The sequence below is a fragment of the Sorex fumeus genome, unplaced genomic scaffold, assembly GCF_029834395.1.
Source record: "Sorex fumeus unplaced genomic scaffold, SorFum_2.1 ptg000036l, whole genome shotgun sequence".
In the NCBI taxonomy this organism is placed as follows: domain Eukaryota; kingdom Metazoa; phylum Chordata; class Mammalia; order Eulipotyphla; family Soricidae; genus Sorex; species Sorex fumeus.
Window position 1 is genome coordinate 2,739,591 of NW_026606093.1, and position 21,131 is coordinate 2,760,721.

The 21,131-nt window shown below is 38.7% G+C and overlaps 1 protein-coding gene across 1 annotated transcript; it reads left to right on the forward strand.

Moving 5' to 3' along the window:
* The first annotated feature begins 9,118 nt into the window (after positions 1–9,118).
* LOC130027117 (olfactory receptor 11A1-like) lies at positions 9,119–10,108 on the forward strand. Its single transcript, XM_056117766.1, has one exon. The coding sequence runs from the start codon at positions 9,119–9,121 to the stop codon at positions 10,106–10,108; it is 990 nt and encodes a 329-aa protein (XP_055973741.1).
* The last annotated feature ends 11,023 nt before the right edge of the window (positions 10,109–21,131 follow it).

Genomic DNA, 21,131 nt, shown 5'->3' on the forward strand with positions numbered 1-21,131 from the left:
ATGTAATCACATCAAACCCTTTTCAACACTGGAGAAGAACTGTTCCTCAGAACATGCAACAATAGAGGCGTCAGTGGTGTCGGTGTCCTTTTCAACACAAACTTGGCCATGAGCATTGATTCATTTGAATGCCTAACAACTCGAATTGGTCGATTACGCTTGAATAGATGTGGCTCACTCCTGGAAGTTTCTATCTTCGTCATCTATGCACCTACATTCAACTACGATGAAGAAGAAATTGAGAAATTCTACATGGAGTTGGAAAGGTTCTATAAAGAAGACCACACCTTCTACAAGATCATCCTCAGTGATTTTAATGCCAAGATAGGACCGAGAAGATCAGCCGAAGAACTCCACATCGGGACACATGGCCTAGAATGGAACGAACAGGGTGACAGACTGTCTAAGTTCATCATGTTGACAAGACCACCCATGGTCTCACAGTTGCAGAAGGCCGAACCCAGATGTTGGACATGGGAGTCTCCTGGCGGACAGTTCCACAACAAAATTGACCACATCATATTCAATTGACAGTTTTGCCTGACCGATGTTGCTGTTGTCCCAAAATTCCAAACTGGATCAGATCACTGTCTCCTTCATGCAAAATTCTACTTCATGGAGTGGGGAGAAAGGGCTGCAAAGTTTAAGAAGAGAACTCCCAGAATGACCACCAACTGGGAGCTCTTTGGCACTATTGCAGCAACATGAGAAGATACCTCCATTGACAACATCGACGAGGAATATGATCGACTGGTTCAGCACCTCCATGACTGCATGTGGAATGCCAAGAGTGGGAAAGCCACAAACAGATGCCTGTCTTTGGAAACTCTCGAGCTCATTTGCCAACGTGATTTGGTGCGAGCTTCAGGCAAATCACAAGGTAAGGTCCGAGCTTGCAAAGTTGTGAAGAGAAATGATAAAGGAAGACCTCAAAGAGAGAAGAGCAGCAGTGTTGGCTGATGCGTCAGAAGCTGGGCAAAGTCTTCACAATGCTCGCCTGTCCTTTGCCAACTACAAGACCAAGATGACTGCCCTCTGATGTCCTGATGGATCTATCACATCTTCCAGAAGGGCAATGGAGAAGATTATCCACAACTTCTACTCAGATCTCTTCAATAGCCACGTCCACCTGCCCACATATCAAATTCCACAGGATGGTTATGTCATTCCCAATGTTCTCCATTCCAAAATCTGACATGCCATTTTGTTGGTAAAGAAGCGAATAGCATCCGGTCCAGACAAGGTCAGACCTGAACACTTGAAGAACCTGCCACCGGTACTCGTCAATACACTGGCTCAGCTCTTCACTCACTACCTGTCTGAATCCAAGGTACTTGGATTCAGTTTTCCATTGAACTCAATGGAAATTTTCCATTGAACTCAATGGAAAACAAGAATGACCGTTCTGTTGTACAAGGGAGATATCCACGACAATGGCAACTATTGCCCAATCTGCCTGCTGTACGTCGTCTACAAGTTTTCACTCGAGTCATCCTGAATAGAATAGGCAGAACACTAGATTAAGGACAACCATTGGAGCAAGCCGGGTTCTATAAAGGATTCAGCACAATCGACCATATCCACACAGTTACCAAGCTCACTGAGGTTTCATGAAAGTTCAAGATGCTGCCCTGTCTAACGTTCATCAATTTAAAGAAGGCCTTTGATTCTGTTGAGACTGAAGCAGTCATCGAAGCCTAAGCCAAACAGGGTGTTCAAACTCAGTACATCAGGATCCTTTGCAAGCTGTATTATGGATTCACCATCATGATCTCACCATTCTACAAGGAAGTGATCATTGATGTAAAGAGAAGGGTTCAACAGGGTGATGCCATTTCACTGAAACTCTTCAGTGCGACCCTCGAGAATGTCATGCAACGACTGGAATGGGAAGAAATGAGAGTGAAGTTAGATGGTCAGCAACTACACCACCTCTGCTTCACTGGTGACATCGTTCTAATAACACCAAACATTAGCCAAGCGCCACAAATCCTGGCTGACTTTGACTGTGAGTGTGGAAAGGTCAGACTGCAGATGAATCTCACCAAAACAATGTTCATGAGAAATGAACTAGTCCCTGGTGTTCCATTTGTTCTCAACGGAACAAACATCTCTAAATGTAGCAACTCTGTGTACCTGGGTTGAGAATTCAACATGAGGAACGACTTGGTGCCAGAACTGCGCAGGAGGAAGAGAGTGGCATGGAACACCTTCAAGAACGTTGAAGAAGTTGTTAAGAGGATAAAGAACGTCCGGCTCTGGGCACTTCTTTTTGACTCGTTCTCCCTGCACTAACATATGCCTCAGAGACCTGGGCCCTATGAAAACAGGACAAGAACACCATTCGGATCTCCCAAAGAGGAATCGAAAGAGCTATGCTTAGAATATTACACTTCAGACCTCTGTCTATGATCAAGAATCAGGGACACTGTCTTGTTTGCCAAGGTATCAATAATCAGATGGGCTGGACACATAATGCAATTTAGAGATGACTGCTAGACTAGAGCTGTTACCAACTGGATTCCATGGGACATCAAAAGAATGTGTGGCCACCCACCTACGAGAAGTCATACTTCTTCGTCAAAACCCTGAACAAACAGTTTGAGGCTCTTTGTGTTCCTGGAGAGAGCAGATGCCATTGGGCTACCCTAGCAAGTGACAAGGACTAATGGAGACGTTACAGGCACCAGCTGGAGCAGATCAAAGGCCAACAGGCTGACAAGTGACAAATGATCTTACTGAATTTAGCTAAAACCCCTATTAGCTCAAAAGAAGTCTTTAAACATATTTTGCAACAAGTTAATCCTGAAGTGATAAAGACATCATACTGCTCAGAGTACTGTATTTGAAATTTTATTAATCAGGTCATTAGAATCATCCACTTTATATATTTTTTCCATGTTGAAAATTTAACAACTAATAAGATCCAAGTTAGTGTATATTTTATGTGTGTCTGTATACGTGTGTTCCTGTTCTACAATACTTATATAAGTATCTGGAGGGCAAAAATTAGTTATTGGTACACTTAGTGGTGCATGGGGAATTTTCCTGGCTCTGTGCTCGAGGACACTCCAAATGATATTCACAGAACCAACTAGTACTAAGGATTAAACCCTTGTGTGCAACCCATTTTACTAACTCTCTGGTCCTGGAGGAAAAAAGTTACACACCAACTTAACCATTCTTATAGAGAAACTAATTACAATTTCTGTCTATTTTCTTATTTTCTTCTATTTACCCTTCTCCTTTATTATCCAAAGGTAAAATTGTTTTGAAAGTCATATTTAAATTCTTGTCTTACTACTTATAAACTGTATGATCTTAACAATGTATCTGTTCTCTTTGCTGAAGTTGCCAACTATATACAAATTGTAGATAATGAAAAAAAAACTGCCTCCTAGGATTCTTGCAAGGCTTAAATGAGATAATTTAATAAAAATTTTATCTGGATGCTTAACACATAGGAACTATTCAATAATTATCTCTTTTAGTATAGTTATTTTGTTATCAGTGAGTTGGGATGAGGAATTTAAGAAGCTCTTGCTACAAAGGTGAATTTCCCCATGGTTGGGTTTCTGCGTTCGAGTAAGCTGCCTGTGGATAAAAGATTTATCTCATCAGAGTAATACAGATTCATCATGAAAGCACAGGTAGCAAACATGAGTCCACTTTAATTTCATTTTGTTCAGTGCTACAAACCTAGGATGGAGAACAGTAATTGGTAGGTCATAAATAATCAATAAATATTTCTTGAATGACACATATTTCTTGATTTCATGACACATTTTTATATAAAACATCAAATACCTGAAGAACAATTTACAGGTTCTTAAGTTCTACTCTTAATTTTTTATAGAGTTCTTCTTTCTCAGGCTCAGGTACCTGAGGAGTGACTTCCAAACACACATGGCCCAACTGTGTGAGTTCAACGGTGCTGGTGAGGGTGGGAATGTGTTATCAGGGAAGAGTCTGGTATATATAAGGCGTGCACTCCATCCACTTTGAACTGTGTCCCCAGCCTCCTTCAGTTCCACTTGAAACTCATAGATAGTATCCCAGAAAATAAATGGAAATTAAAATGAACTTTAAATACAAGTTGGGTACTTGTCTTACTATAACCATAAGATCTAAGTCAATAAACTTTAGACGCCCTTTCTTCCTAGAAAGATTCTTCTTCTCTCTCCCAAATCTCTATCAAGGATGATACACAACCCAAGACTTAAGGAGTAGGACTTTATTCCCAGCTCTTCCCTTAAATAAAATACATTAATTACTTCCTTGAAAGGCACTTTTTCGTCATCCAAGTATTTCCACTTAGCCTCTTACCTATCACAGTGAAGCACTTCTCTAGTTTGTTCTAGGAAAGTCATCCCAGTCTGTTCCTAGAAATACCCAGATCCTGCCTTGGCCCTGTGCTGGCCTTCTGGCCTAGAAATGCTGCTTCATATAGAAGGAACTCTCTGCTATAGAGCTACAGCAGAGTTCTTTCTTCACATATATTTTACTGTCTACCTCCATTTTTCTCAAGGGACATGACCCGATTTTATGTTAATCTGCGACGTTAGAAAATACTAAAAAGGGGGCTGGAGCGATAGCACAGCAGGTAGGGCATTTGCCTTGCACACGGCCAACCTGGGTTCGATTCCCAGCATCCCATATGGTCCCCTGAGCACCGCCAGAAGTAATTCCTCAGTGCATGAGCCAGGAGTAAACCCTGTGCAAAGCCAGGTGTGACCCAAAAAGCAAAAAAAAAAAAAATACTAAAAAGGATAAATTATCTTATTAAAATTTTACATGCTCTTCTCTAAGAGATTAAAGAAATATATCAGGTCCTAACTCAGACAAAAGTAACAAAAGTAACAAAGAGTGCTTAATTTAACTCTTAGCAATTCATCCGAAAGCTTTAAGAAGAAATCAGAGTGTACATTTCACCTTCATACTCAGAGCATCATATATTCATCAAATAACTTGATATTTACTCTTAGGATGTAAGGTAAAGGTAAAAGGTAAAGGCCCTCCCGTTGATCGTCGATTTGCTCGAGCGGGCCCAGTAACGTCTCCATTGGAGACTTTGTTGTTACTGTGTTTGGCATATCAAATACGCCACAGGGAACTTGCCAGGCTCTCCGAGCTTAGGATGTAAAAGTATTAGATAAATGTTTTCTGTAATGTGCCTATTACTTGGTCAGTTGCAAGAGTTAAAATATTTATGTTTGAAGCATACAATGTTACCACACCACAACAACCACCCAATGAACTACCAATTTGCCTTCCTTATAGTCTAGTGTACCTTTTCACTCCATTTCACCAAGACTTGGTAACCCCAATTCTGTGGTCAGAATCTGAAGATTGGGATTTTATTTCACCTTCCCTTGGTTGCTGCTGTTTTGTTGTTGTAGGACAGGATGTTGCACAAATAGTGCGATGCTGACAACACAGTCACATGGTCCTGGGGAGTCACATGATTTAGTTTCAATGTTTATGTACACCTGGATACTGTGCACTAGAAAGAACACTACGTGGATTCCAAAGATCAAAGCCAGTGTGACCATCCCCAGAACATGTGGACTCTACCATGGATCAGAAGTGCAGCTGCATACAAAGAAAACGCTTTTTTTTGCCCCTGAGCTATCTCCAAACTCCTTGAAAAGGGCTTGTTTTCATTGGAAATTATCTTTTCCCTTTATGGTTTTCTTCATATACCATATTTGAGTGAGGTCATTCCTATTAGTCTTTCCATTTTTGATATGTCACTTAACATCATCCTTCCAATTTCATTCGTGTAGTAGCAAAAGGAGATTTCATTTTTTCCCCTAATAGCTGAGTGTATTCTGTTGTGAATATACGATGATTGTTTCTATGCATCTCTTTCTATCTCATCAGAAGGTGGTCATTAGATTTAAGGGAAGCACAAGGACATGGTCCCTGGTGGACCAGAACATTCCCCTGAAACCAAACACAGATGCAGCTACACCAGCTGGCTCCAAGCTACTTCTCTCCAAGGAAGCTCTTCTTCAGCCCTCACAAGGGAATGAGGCTGTACTGCGTTAGGATAAACAGGAGTGTCCGTACTAGTGCATACAGTACAGAGGTATCACTCTTTTCTGAGCACTTTGGATGAGAAGTCCAGGAGATGGAGATTCCAAAGAAAAGAAGCACAGAGTTCACAGCTGTCAGATGACAGAAGAACTTAGTTCAGAAGTAAGAGGAACAGAAAAGAAATTGACTGAAGTCCCAAAGCAGGTCTGATCCCCTCTCCATCAAATCTGGTTATCTAGAGTTTACCTAGGCAGACGTTGTTCTCTGAAAACACCTCTGGCCCCAACTTACAAATTTGGACACGAACTTGCCATATTTTTTAATAGTTATTGTTCTAAGAGGTTCAAACAAATGAGATTAATATTTAGCGAACTTCTGTAGACTGCAGGAAAAAAATAGTTCCTCTGATCTTATCTCGTGAGCCTCCCCTTAGTTTTGTGACCAAAGTTCACTCTGATTATGTAAATAATTATCTCCCATATTAATAAATTAGCACAGGTTGATAGTTACAGGTTTTCTGTCATTGGCCCTGAAACTTTTCTCTGCTTTCTAAATTTCTGTGCTTTATTATTATTCTTTTCATCAGTTACTCAAATATCTGAAAATAGTCTTTCAAATTTATTCTTCAGCTTATTTTATCTTTTCCAGATTAATCACATCCACATTCCTATAAATTCCACACAGTTACAAAATCCTAGTTCATGCTGACAAACGAAAATCTCAAGTCCTTGTTATATAAATAGCTGTTAAGTCACATAGTTTGTTCACTACAGGTTTTCAACTGATTGCTAACGCCTGTGTGCAGAGTGTATATGTGATGTTAACATTAAGCTTCCAGATTTTATATGTATTCCTGTTAAATTGAGTATTATAGCTGCTAAATTTAATTTTGCTTAAATGATACCAAACATTTTGCCCTTTTTTTTCGATATTGGGAAATGAATGCAGAGTCTCACACATGCAAGGCAGACATTTCACCCCTGAGCCACACCTACCACCCTTGATCTTGTTTTGAATAGAACATCCCAAAAGGAAATACTGTTGTGAATTATAATGATGTCATCTGTACTATTAATTTTTATTGACTCACCATAAGACACACAGTTAAAAGTTGTGATTGGGTTTCAGTTCAGACTGTTCATCACCCCTCCTTTCGCCAATCTACATTTCCCACCACCCTGTCCTCAGTTTCCCTTCTGCCCCTCTTTCAAGCCTGCATCTATACTATTACTTTCCCCTCTTATTTCGTAACTTCTGGAATTGGACAAGCCAAATCTATTAAAATACTTCAAGATATTTACCACATATACCAAAATTATGGCTGAAATTGGTGATGACAAAACCTTACAAAATCTTTCACTATCATTTTCTCCATATTTTTAGCATCATTAGTGAATACTTTTGGTATGTAGTAGTTAAACTAAGAGTGTAACTTTAAGCTGACAGTCCATAAAGTTTTATTGAAATTAATGGCTTTTTTTATATTTCTTTCCTTTAACATACCAAATTATTGATACTATAGGAAAAGAACACTACATAATGTTTTATGCTGTATTTACCATTGTTTTACTCCTGATGATTATTCCCCATATGAGACTTCCAACTTAAATATCTGTTTAAGAATGTGAACAGGGACAAGATATAATTAACTGGTTAGCAAGAGCAAATATAAGTTGAATATTTATTTCAACTTAAAAGTTTTAAGTTGGTTGGCTTGATTAATTTTACTAGCTTCTTCCTTTGTTAGCATGTCCTGTTCTGTCTCAAACCAAGTCTCTCTGGTCATTTAAGAAGTCATTCATTTATATTGAAAACAGAATATATTTAAACATGTTTGAAAGTATCCTATATTCTTGTGTTACCAAATGTAGGTCAACACACGATGCAAATACAAAACAAGAGACAAAAGCATGACAAAAGTAGGAACAAAAATACCCTCTCTTCTTGTTAGCCATCCACTAATGTAAAATGTGATCTTTCATAACTTGAACATTAAAATGATAGCTTCTGGTTACTCACACACTTCTTTCATTTTCCATATCCATATAAATCATGGTTTAATCTCATACTTTGGCAATATTTCCATACTTCCTCATTTAGGCATATATGTGGCTTTCTTCATTTTTTGGAGAACCATTTAAGTTCCTGTTTGTCTAGACCAAGCATTAATTGTCAGATATGGGATTTTTAACAGGGCAATTTACTATTAAAAACTTTTATAACTCTTATCTATTTATTCATTTATTCACTTCACAAATATTGATCAAGCAAGATCTTATGTTTGGTGTTAGAGCAATACCGTCATAATTAAGAGAAGAAATCCTGTACTATGATTAGATAAGAGAAGTCGAGCACCTGACTTCTCTGAGGAACACAGGCAAAGAGAATCAAACCAAATCCCAAAATGTTTTTTTAACAATTCCAAACTTCAAGAAAAGTTGACCTGAATCTGGGAAAACTTGAAATTAGCTTTACCAGCAGTCATAACGTGATGTGTAGAAGGACAAAGAATGGCTTCCCAAGAAAGTAGAATCTGACTTAATTTTAGAACTTTCTGTATTGAATTTCTCAAGAGATGAGAAATAATCTGAAAAACAGATTATTCTGATTATTTCCAAGTCTCACTTTCTTGGAAAAGTAAAACAACCTGAGAAGTGTGAACATCTCAGATATGTGCATGATCTCAACATATTTGAGTTATAAGATGGTATTTTATTCTTCCCACCATCCAGGAGAATTTCACCAAGCATGCCTCTCCTGTTGCCATTCTCCCTGTTCCCATTATTAAGTTAAAAACTACAGCTGACTGAAAGAGTCATATTTTGCTTCTTTATTCTTTACATTGCAATTGCTTAGAGGTGATTTGGAAAATCACTGTTGGTGAAATACTTTTGAGTTATGAAGATCTAGGTTCAAATAATGACTCCACCATAATAACCCTTAATAACTAAACCCACTGGGACTTCAGTTTCTCTTCTCCAGGTAGAACAAAAGGACTGTCTCTGTGTTTATAATGTTGAATAACACAAATCTTGATTAATATTGATCACCTTCCTTTCATCTTTTGGGCCAGATCTAGATGAGGAAGCAATCCAGTGCTGACAGTGAGAACCAGACCACCTGGCTGATTCTGGTGGGCTTTGGGGAGCTACAATACCTAGGCTTCCTCCCCTTCACCCTCTTTCTGGCCATATATGTGGTCACAGTTGGGGGTAACATGCTTATCGTGCTGGCTGTGGCTTCCAGTCGGACTCTTCACACACCCATGTATTTTTTCCTGTGTCACTTTTCCCTGCTGGAGATTGGATACACCTCCAATATTGTGCCTCACTTGTTGCGGAGCTTCTTGGAAGGGAGTGAAACCATGTCACTGGCCAGTTGCCTGTTCCAATTCTACATCTTTGCCTCTCTGGCTGCAGCTGAGTGCCTTCTGCTCTCTGCTATGTCCTATGACCGTTACTTGGCCATCTGCCGCCCCCTTCACTACCCTACTCTGATGAACACCTGGCTGTGTGGCCGCATGGCCGCTGGCGCCTGGCTCAGTGGATTTTCTTTCTCTGCCTTTACTTTGGCCTTGGCGGCCCATCTGCCCCTCTGCCCTGGCAACAGGGAGATTGACCACTATTTCTGCGACTTTGCTCCGGTTGTAGGATTGTTCTGTGGTGATGTGAGGGTCATGTGGGGAGCTGGTGTGAGTATCTCGGGGTTCCTGACACTGGCCCCCTTCCTGCTGATTGTTGCGTCTTATGCGCTCATCCTGAGAACCGTGCTGCAAATACCTACAGGCCAGGGGAGGCAGAAAGCCTTCTCTACTTGTTCCTCTCACCTCAGTGTTGTAGGGGTGTTTTATGGCACTCTCATCGTGGTCTATGTAGCCCCAACCGACCACATGGCACCCCTGCTCCGAAAGACCTTCTCCGTTCTCTACACTGTCTTCACCCCTATGGTAAATCCTATTATCTACAGCCTTAAGAATCAAGAGGTAAAGGGGACACTTCGCAGACTCTGGGGACAACTTATCCCAGGACATACCACACAGAGTGGGCCAGGACGGCTCTTGACTTCTTAGATCCCAGTATAGCTCCTTCCTGCAAGTCTAAAGGACTCAACAGCATTATGATTTTTTAAACGGAGATACGAATTTGAAAACGCACATATAACAAAATGAGGTAACTTTATTCCTCTTATTGAAATGAGGTAACAATAGAAATCTCACGCTTGGGGCAGGAACTAAAGGCCATAGACTCTGTGGCTATTGTTTGAAATAAATAATACTGAAAAAGGGAAGTGCAAGTTCTGTATAACTCAATAGAGGAACATTTGCAGACTATTAATTTATGTTAGCAAAAACTGAGATAGGTCAAAGGGAGAGGGCGTTCCAGAGAAAGAGTGATGAAAATCAGAATTAAGATCTCATAACATGACAAGCTTCAAATAAGATCACCAAAATAGAGAAATCAAACTTTTGGGCATCTGTCAAGTCATGGTGTAGATAAGAATTGGATGACAGTGATTTGTGCTTCCCTTCCTTGAGGGTGGAAATCTTCCTTAAGAAAAGAAGGGTCAGTAATAGGTGAGGAAGAAGGTCTCTCCACTCATTCCTTTAGCCCAGGAGATCAATTAGACGAGTGCACTGGGAGTTCCTCTTGAGCCTCTTGTTATTGATGCTAGACCGATTGGTGGAAAGGGGGTGTAAAGTGAGGAAAGAAGAAACTAAAACTCAAGAATAGCGTTCTGAAACTTGACTTCTAGCAGAGAATCTTCAAAGCCTTCTCAAAAGCGCAAAAAAAAGTCAAATTAAAACATTTCTCATGTTATTATAAAATCTCAAGATATGGGATTGTTGCAGAAATCACCTCTATCAGAGTGATCTGAAGTGATTGTTCACAAACGCAGACTGTTTACAAGTACAGAGGTCCCTTAAGTGCACCACCAGATTTACAACACTGTAATTTCATTGATGCCATAATTGATTGTCGAAATAGAGAGAGGGTATCATTTCCAGGGTTGAGAGAGAGAGTGAGCGAGAGAGTAGTAGCAGTAGTACAAAAACAGAGCAAAAAGAAAAGTAAGTTTAATTATCTCTAGATATAAACATATAATCTTTAAGTAGAGGGAATAAATTAGGTAAATGACCTACAAAAGACCCGTGGAAGAATCTAAAGAGATGTAGGAAAACTAAAATATACAATTTACTGAGTGGAGTAAAAATTATAGCACAAGAAAAAAAATATCCCCTTTCTGGAATGTAGCTTGGGAAGTGGATGGATCTCGCTGAGTCTATGAATTTTAAATGTCATTGTGATCTTTATTCTTTGCATTAAAGTTAAAAGTGAAGGTTTGAGAGATAACTCACCTAGCTAAGCACATGCTTAGCATGTGAAAGACCAGTTTCAAATTCCAGCACTATATGGCATCCTAAGTATTGCAGGGAGTGAGCTCAGGGCAGAGAGTAAATCACAACCTCTGAACACACATGATTCCAAAATTATTAACAAAGTCAAAAGTAAAATCTGGTGTTGTTTGTGATGGTATAGCAAGGGAAGGTATGAGAGAGAAAACAGGGAGTACACCTGTTTCATAGAACCCAGTTCCTCCTAAAAATCTATGTTTCACAATATTTCAGAGGGGTTATTTACTCTGTGAGAGCATAGGGAACAGTCTCAAAAGGCAAAAAATTGCCCAAAAGGTGCTTGAAGTACACACCCTAAGACCTGAATGAAGCCTTCAGGTCACAGCCTACCTCATTTCAGAGTTTTAAGGAAGCACCAAGGCTTCTGCTTAAGCTCTAGCGGGTAATTCATGGTCTCTTGTGTTCTTTGAATTTTATTCATCATGATTATAAAGTGTTTGTGATTTCTGCAATGAGCTGCCAGAAAGTTTTGAAATATGGCTGGTACAGGACCCCAGAGACCCCAGAGTACCTCTAGCTTCAAAACTGACAAGTGTGATGAGTGTTTAGATCAAGGTAAGAACCAACCTGTTGGGCTAAATCTAACTCCAGGAAGGAACAGTCTGATGAACCAGAAATGGAAATAAGAGGAGTTGGCATAACGAGTGTGAATCTGAATTAGTCTGGCTGATTTACAACCCTTTTAAAAATAATATTCTCGTGGTCTCTTTTCTTTGACCTGGATGCACTGTCTTCTAGTTAAGAGAGCAAAAGGGAACCTCTGAAACCAGAAATTCAAATGGACAAATAGAGTCATGTATGCTCCCATTCTTGATCACTTACTTATTTAAAACAAGAAAGTTAAGACTATGACATTAATTTTTTAAAAAAAATTTTGTCAAATTTTGCAGAAAGTTAATGCTTTTTTAAAACCACAAGTCCTTAAGCTTGTGGAGATTAGGAAGGATTCAGTTCTTGTGAGCCTCAGTGCCTTCATCATAATCAGAATTTCTTTCTTACTCATAAGATTGTTTGGAGGATCAGATTTATTTAATTAATGTAAACAATTCCTTTATGTTCTTATAAATCATTTTACTTTATCAGGAATTCTACAAATGGGGAGACAATGTTCACTGCATATAATAGGAGATATATATATATAACATAAAACAAAGATATATATACATATACTATATACATATGTATCTTTGTTTATGTATCTATTTCCCCTATTCTCAGAGCTGTAGGGAGAAGAGACAATTGAAGACAAAGGTGTCATGGGGAGCACCATCACATCAGATAAACCTGATAGTCACATAAGCTGGAGTTAAAAAATTTACCAGGTGGAGGGTGGTCTTTGACAACACTTTCTCAGGTTTGTGACTTTTATCAGTGTTAAGCCTTAATGTAAAACTATACTATTTCAAATAGGAAAAGTAAAATACCAATACCCTGCCCTCATCCCTTCATCCTCCATAAACAGTCTTTTGTCTAAAGTCATAAATTCCCATTGAAATTATCATCATTTAAAAATTTCTAATGTATCCAGTGACACACTAGAAATTTGTTGACAATATTATAATATTTCAGGGCTTAACTTAACACATCTATATTGTCAGCACTTCCTTCACCAAAGTAATCCCTCTCTACTCATTTTTCACACCATCACTCTTTTTTCCTGGGAAACATCATAGTTTTTCTAAGTAACTATATTTGTTTTCATTGGTTTTCACCAGGCACCAATTGCTTTGGTATTCATATTCTACATTTAAATGAAATGATTTGAAATGTTCTTAAATATCCTGACTTAAAGTGTCACTTTTTAAGTTTTTGATTGAATATTTATGATATTGTGGTATAAAGGAAAGAAGTAGAACTACCTATATAATCTACTTCTTATTATAACTTAACCTCCTTGAGTCTCAAATTACTTGTCTGTGAAATAAAAAGATTAATGGTAATAATCATGCATATATTGTATATAAACACATTTGGATTCTTGTGGAAATTAAATAAAAGATGTTTAATAAATCTTATGTCTCTCTGCTTTGCTTCCCTATACCTTTCTTAAAACTTATTTTGTTTATTTATTTGGGGGCTCTACCAAGTAGTTCCCAGATCTTGCTCTTGACTCTGTACACAAGACCATTCCGGGCAGGGCTTGGGGGACCATTTAAAAAGACCAGGATTGAACCCAGGTCAGTCAAGTGCAAAACAAGAAGCACCCTACATGCTCTACTCTCTAGTCTCTGACATAATTAAAACAATATTAGTTTTTTCCCTCCTACTTACCTTCAAAGAAAGTATAGAGACACCCTATCCCTTAGGCTAAAGTCTCATCAAGGCCCAATCCTTTGCTTTAATGGAATATTCTCATAAATATGAAATATACTTGCTCTCTCTTATATGCTCTGACTTTAAATACTGAGACAACACAGGAAGGGCCTAAAACGTAAGAAAACTAGACCTAAATAGAGGAGAAATCTTAGGGAAGAGAGGAAAGAGGAGAATCAAAAGGATAAAAGGGAGCCAGAACAATTGTACAATGGGTAGGGCATTTGCCTTGTATGAGGTCAACCTGGGTTCTACCCCTGGCATTCCATATGATCCCCCGAGCATGACCAGAAGTAATTCCTGAGTGTAGAGCCAGGAGTAACCCCTGAGCATCGCCGAGTGTGACTCAATAGGCCAAAAAAAAATGGATGAAATGATAAAAAATTATGAAGAGAGGGTATGGAGAACAGGAAAACAGAAAGAGGAAGAAAAGAGAGACAGTGAAACTATAATAGGGGAAAAAGTTTTGTTTCAAAAAAACCAATTAGAGGTGAGAAAAAATAATTTGGGGGGTCTGGGGAAATAGTTTGGAAATAATCCAATCTCCTAGACTCTTAAGTACTATCCAAGGGGCTAGGGGAAGAGACTGTGTCTTGGACGAAGATTTAGAACAAGAAAAATTTACTGAATTAGATTGAGAAATTTTTTAACTGAGTTAATTTTCCAAAAGTGAAAATGAAGAAATCAAATTCTTTCTATGTCCAATAGAAACCAGAGACTAGATCAAGTCAAAGTTGTCTTTCAAGCCTGGATTAAGAGATCTATGAGTTTCATACTTGTTGGATATTAACCCTATGTGTTTTAGGTTTCATCAGTGAATTGCCCCTTTTTTCTCCTTCCAGAGAACCTTATTCTGCTCTTGCTAGCATCCCTAATTTAGTTAAACTTTATCTTTAACCTTTTCTTTGTGTTTTACCTCTAATTGTCACAGTTCCCCAAGTCAGTCTTGACTGCTTATAAGCCAAAACTTTCTGGTAATTCTGGACTTTGTATTTGTAGTAATTTGTATTTGAAGTGCTGTGTGTTGGTACCTTGCTTTTCTATTTTCCTATAGCCTTTTTATATTTGATTATAGATCAGTGTTCTTCGGTTATACCCAGAAAGGCCATTAATGCTATGCTCCTAATATTTGGGAGTTGATTGACTCTGAAATGAATCTACTCCTGGGCATCCATCATAATTACTTGAGTCAGGCTTCAGTTACTGTAGCTCCTAACAGCCCAAAAGGGAGGTCCTGCCATGAAACTGGGATGGACTCGGGGCGAGTGGCAAAGCTATCCCCACATCAAAACGGGAAAGTCTAGAAAACAGAAATGCATGGTTTTGATGCAAGCTATTATGACTTAAGAGACAGGGCTCCCAGGTGGAAGGACAAGCTGAACTGGCCTGGAGGAGACTTTGTCTGGGATTTAAGGTAAAAGTCTTGCTTGCTCTCAGAGCCCAGAGAACTAAGTGTTGGGATCTTTGCCTCTTACTATGTTTATCCAAACAACTGCAACTATTGATAACATATACAACAAGAGGGGAAGATAAAAGCAATGTAGATGTTCCTAGGAGACAGATTATCTCCTTGCTTTAATTTCCCTGAAAAGAATTTTCTACCTATGTAAATGATCAGCCACACCTATGTCCTTACCTCAACCCCCATCAGATGTTCTAGAAGTATGCTAGTAGTTCTGCATCCAATGGGTTCACCATCAGACTGTGGTCTCCTTTCCCTCTGTCTCTCTGTCTCTCTGCTTGGGAGACCTGGGGAGGATGGGAGGCAGCTCTGGGCCACCGAATGCACACGCCCAGTTGCAGCAGCACCCACACATTATTTTGTGATTATACAATACACATCACAGATATGAAGCTAAATTCCCATCACTTTTGACATCTACTGACTATTGAAATTTACATCTATAGGTCAAGTTATAATGAAATGAAATATATCTCCTAAAAAATTTATTTTCTAAGAAGTTTAAAAAGAAAAAAATAATTCTGGAAACTGTTCCAAGATTTCTTCACTTGTACTGTCTGTTTCTTTTCCCAGAAAAACAGAAATATATTAGATTTTAAGTGAATGGAATTTAAAAAAAAATTTTTTTATACAACACGGGTTGGCAAAAGTATAATATATGAATTAAATTATCTAAGTTGTTATTTATACTTCATATGTATTTGAGTCTATGCTTTGAAATACCGCATATATAGAAAGCACAAAGCAATAATTAAAAATGCAAAAAGAGAACATTAATATAAATATTCAAAAGAAAGCTAAAGCTATCTACTCCTACCTCTGACCCAGACATTGCCCCTGCCTGCTCAGTTGCTCACATCACCTGACCAGAATCCCAGCTCTAACTCCCACAAATCTACTCAAATGCACCTGGGCAAAACTAAGTCCCTTGCTTCTTTCCTGCTCCCTACCTTCACTGTGAACCAAGCAATCTCAACTGACTTCTTGGCTACAACTCAGGACCAAGCTCCTCCCCACACGTTCTGATGAAAATTCTTCACAAACCAACAGTAGGTGTCAAAAGTCAATAGTCGCATGAAAGTAAGGATGGTTCAAATCAACTGATGAACTACAGCGCATCAAAAAATATATAAAGATAGAAATATAATATCAATTGAAGCAGAGAATGGTTTTGATAAGATTCAACATCAATCCATGAGTTAAAAAATCACTAAATAAAATGGGGATAGATGAAATATATCTCAAGACAGTAAGAATCATTTACAATTAGCTGCCAGTCAATATCATACTCAACTGCAAGATGAAAATCCTTTTCTCTGAAATCTAGCACAAGGAAAGAATGCCCATTTTTCTCCACTATTATTCAATATAATAATGTAAGTCATTGTTGCAGCTAGTAGAGAAAAAAATGTAATTAAGGGTATCCAAATTGGAAGTTAAAATATCACTCTTTTACAGACCACATAATAACATATATAGAAGTTTCCAAATTCTTCACTAAAACCTCTTAAAACAATAAATCAATAAAGAAAAAAAGGATACAAATTCAAAACATAGAAATTGGTTGCAAATAATCAACTAGTAGGATACAAAATCAAATATAAGCATACGAATATCAGCATACAAAGTCAGTACAGGACCAGAGAGATCATACAGCAGGTCAGCTGCTTACCTTACATGCAATCATTGAACCTGAGCTCAATTCCCAGAACCACTTATGATTCTCTGAGCATGTTAGTACTGAGTCCTGAGCACAGAACCAGGAGTAAGCCCTGAGAGTTGCAGAGTGTGGCCCCCAAACAAACAAAGTTAGTATTTGATCGCAAATAACAAACTGCAAGGGAAAAATGCTTTTAAATCACTCAATTTAAAATAGTACCCAGAGCCATGAAGATAGTACTGAGGTTAAGGCACTAGTCTTACATGTTTTGGGTTGATTCCTAGAACTTCATATGGTTCTGTAAGCATCACAAGAAGTGACCCCTGAACAGCCAGAAATAAGTCCTGAGTGCTGCCAGGTATTGACTAACACCCACTCAAAAAATATAACAATAAAATAGTGTAAAAAACATGAAATACCTAGGAATCAACAAGAGATGTATAAGACTTATACATTGAATTTATTATTAAAATAGAAGCAGAAACATAGGAATAGAAATACAATCCATGTTCATGGATTGCAAGAATTAACATTATCAAAACTACATACTACCCAAGTATTATACAGATTCAGAGAAGTTCTCATCAAAATCCTGATTACATTCTTCAAAACTTAGAAGAACTTTACTAAAATTTATACTGAAATATAAAAATCCCCAAGTAACAAAAATCATTCTGAGTAAAATATGGGCATTATCACAGGCCCTGACTTTATATTATATTTAATATTGTTTTATAGTAATCAAAACAGTGTGGTACTAGATAGACTAAAAATAAACCTTCAGAACAGTAGAATTGAACAGAGAATCTGGAAGTAAACGCTCTGGCTTATGGATAGTTAACATAAACCAGACAAAGAAACTGGGAATATAAAGTGGAGCAAGGAAAGCCTCTCCAACAAATGGTATGGGGAAATTGGACAGTCACATTCAAAAAACTAAAATTAGAATTATATCTCACACCATGCCCTGAAGTTAACCCATACCGAATAAAGATCTTGAAATTAGATGAAACTCCATAAAATATGTCAAGGAAAATAGAGGCTGAAATCTACAGGACATGGAGCTCAGAGAATCTGAAGGATTTGCAGCGATTTGAATCTGTGGGCAAGGACAACAACAACAAAAAAGTAGCACTGTAGCACTGTCCTCCTGCTGTTCATCGATTTGCTCGAGCGGGCCCAGTAACATCTCCATGATGAGACTTGTTGTTACTGTGTTTGGCATATCGAATATGTCATGGGTAGCTTGCCAGGGTTTGGCATGCAGGCGAGATGCTCTTGGTAGCTTTCCGGGTACTCCGAGAGGGGGGAAGGAATCGAACCCCAGATCGGCCAAGTTGGCTGCATTCAAGGCAAACTCCCTACCCACTGTGCTATCGCTCCAGTTGGATCTACATAAAATTTACAAGGTTTTATGTGGCAAAAAACACTCTGACTAAACTAAAAAGACACTCTAACAAATGGGAGGAAACATTTGCATGTGATACATCAGGTAAAAGCTTAATATCCAAAATATATAAAATACCCATAAAGAACAGCAACAAAAAAATCTAATAACCTCATCAAAAATTGGGAAAAGGAAATGATCAAATACTTCCATGAAGAGGACATACAGAGAGCCAATATGCATATAACAAAAGTTCTTATTATCAGTTTTCATTAGAGAACTGAAAATCAAAACAAGATGCTATCTCATGCTAGTGAGAATGGTTTATATCAAAGACTTGGGGTAGAAATCTATGTTGGCAGGAAAGTGGTTAAAAAAATCTGTGACTTGCTATTGATAGGAATATTACCTGGCTCAATCCCTATGGAAAATGGTATGGAAATTTCTTCAAAAAAGTAATGATAGAGCTTTCATAATACCTAGCAATTACACTTTATTCCCTCAAAGCATGAAAACATTAATTCAAAAGACACATATACCTGAGTTAATTGCAGTGCTTAGCACAACAGCCAGGATATGGAAACAACCCAAATATTCAATAACAGAAATAGATTATGAGATTATTGTATATAAACATAATAAAATATTAAACATCCATAGCACAGCGGTAGGGCATTTGCCTTGCACGCAGCCAACATGCCCGACCAGAGTTCGATTCCTCCACCCCTCTCGGAGAGCCCGGAAAGCTACCGAGAATATCTCGCTCGCCCGGCAGAGCCTGCCAAGCTCCCCGTGACGTATTCGATATGCCAGACACAGTAACAATAAAGTCTCCAATGGAGACGTTACTGGGTCCGCTTGAGCAAATCAATGAACAACAGGAGGGTCTTTACCTTACCTTTTACCTTAAACATCCATAATAAAAGATGAAATCTTGGGGCCAGAGTGATAGTATAGCAGGTCCTGGGTTCAATCCTCGGTACCCCATATGACTCTGTGAGTCCTGTCAGAAATGATCCTTGAGTGCAGAGCCAGGAGTAAGTCCTGAGCAGATTTGTAGAGCACAGAGAAACAGAAATGGTATGAAAGAAGCAAAAAAAGAGGGGCTAGAGCACAGCGGGTAGGGTGTTTGCCTTGCACATAGTCGACCCGGGTTTGATTCCGAGCATCCCATATGGTCCCCTGAGCACCGCCAGGAGTAATTCCTGAGTGCCGAGTAACCCTTGAGCATCGCCGGGTATGACCCAAAAAGAAAAAAAGAAAAAGACAGGAACAAAAAAAGAAAACAGATAAAACTTTGAAACGTGCTTGTGAAGAAGGGAAGGTTGGGGATGGGAGGGGGTAGAGAGGATGGGAGGGGACCTGGGGACACTGAGTGAGGGAAGTTGACACTGGTGATAATGCTAGTACTGTAATATAGTATGCCTAAAACTCAATTATGAATAACTTTGTAAACCACAGTCTCAATAAAAAAGCTTAATATAAAAAAAAGAAAGCCAGGGAAAGATGATTGAATATGGTTGAATTTGAGACGAGAAAGGTATGCATACCCTGCAAGGCAGACAGTGTTTTATTTGCACCGGGGACAAAACATAAGCCCAAAGTTATTGGGGGTTAATGAAAGAAGAACAAAGAGCTTTGTCTTCTGTGTTGGTGTAGGGAGGGTGTGAGAAGAGACAGGGACATCTCCTTATGTCCCTAAAGGGAAGCATAGACAGGGAAGAGGAATTGCCCAAGGGAGCATCTTGGCACTGTCCAAGGAAGCAGGATATAGAGGCAGAGCCTTGCCCTGGTCTTGAAGAGCACCAGCAACATTTCCCAACCTGATTTCCTTCTCCTGTTCCCCAAGGTATCATTCCTCTGGGACTCCATGAGAATCTGCTTTTTCTTTGTTTGACCTCAGCAAGTTCTGCTTTGAATAAGTGTTGAGAGGAGTCTGTATCTCCCAGAAGTAAGGCAATTCAAAAGGATGAGTCACAAAAGAGCAGAACAAACTATGACTGCGTATGCCCTCACTATACCACCTGGCTTCTTAGGACTGTTGATACCATACCATCTTCTCACCAGCAAGTTAAGATTCCTTGTGGCACTTTCAACAAAATTCTTGTTCTAAAAGGACAAGGTATGATGGAGAGATAGTTCAAAGTGTTCACTGCATGCACTGCCTATAGGAAGCTTGGGTTTGATCTCTGGTACTGCCTATAGGAAGCCTGAGTTTGATCTCTGGTACTGAGCACCACCAGGAGTAATCACTTAGCAGAGAAACAGGATTTTCATACACAGTGTTGAACTAAATGAAATGTTAGATAAGACAAATATCTTTTTTTTTTGTGGCAGGTGAAGAAACAAAACTAATAAAGAAAACAGAACTATAACCCTTAAACTAAAAGAACAAAGTTGTAGCTACAAGATGGGATGAGGAAGATTGGTGATTAAAACAGATAAGGAGTAAGTTATATAGTAAAAAATAAAGATGTTGATTTATATGCCTATATTCCTAATACCATATAATGCTATATAACAAAGCTACTTCAACAAAAGAATAGAGGACAAATAAAAGATGCTTCGTTTGTGTGTGAAATTGAATTGACTTGGCTAATTCTGTATACATGAACTCTCAGAGGTATATTTAAAAGTCATTCAAGACTCAGGAAAATTCTGCAGAGAATTGTCCTGCATATCGAAGGATTTCCTTGTCCCACTCCATTTGAACTAGTATCTCCTAGGGCTGAAAAGATAGTACAGTGGATAGGGTGCTTCCTTAGCATAAAGTTGCCTGAGTTTAATCCCCATATGATTCCCAAGCACCATAATGACTATTCCCTGATCACAGAGCAAGAAGTAAGCCCTGAGTACA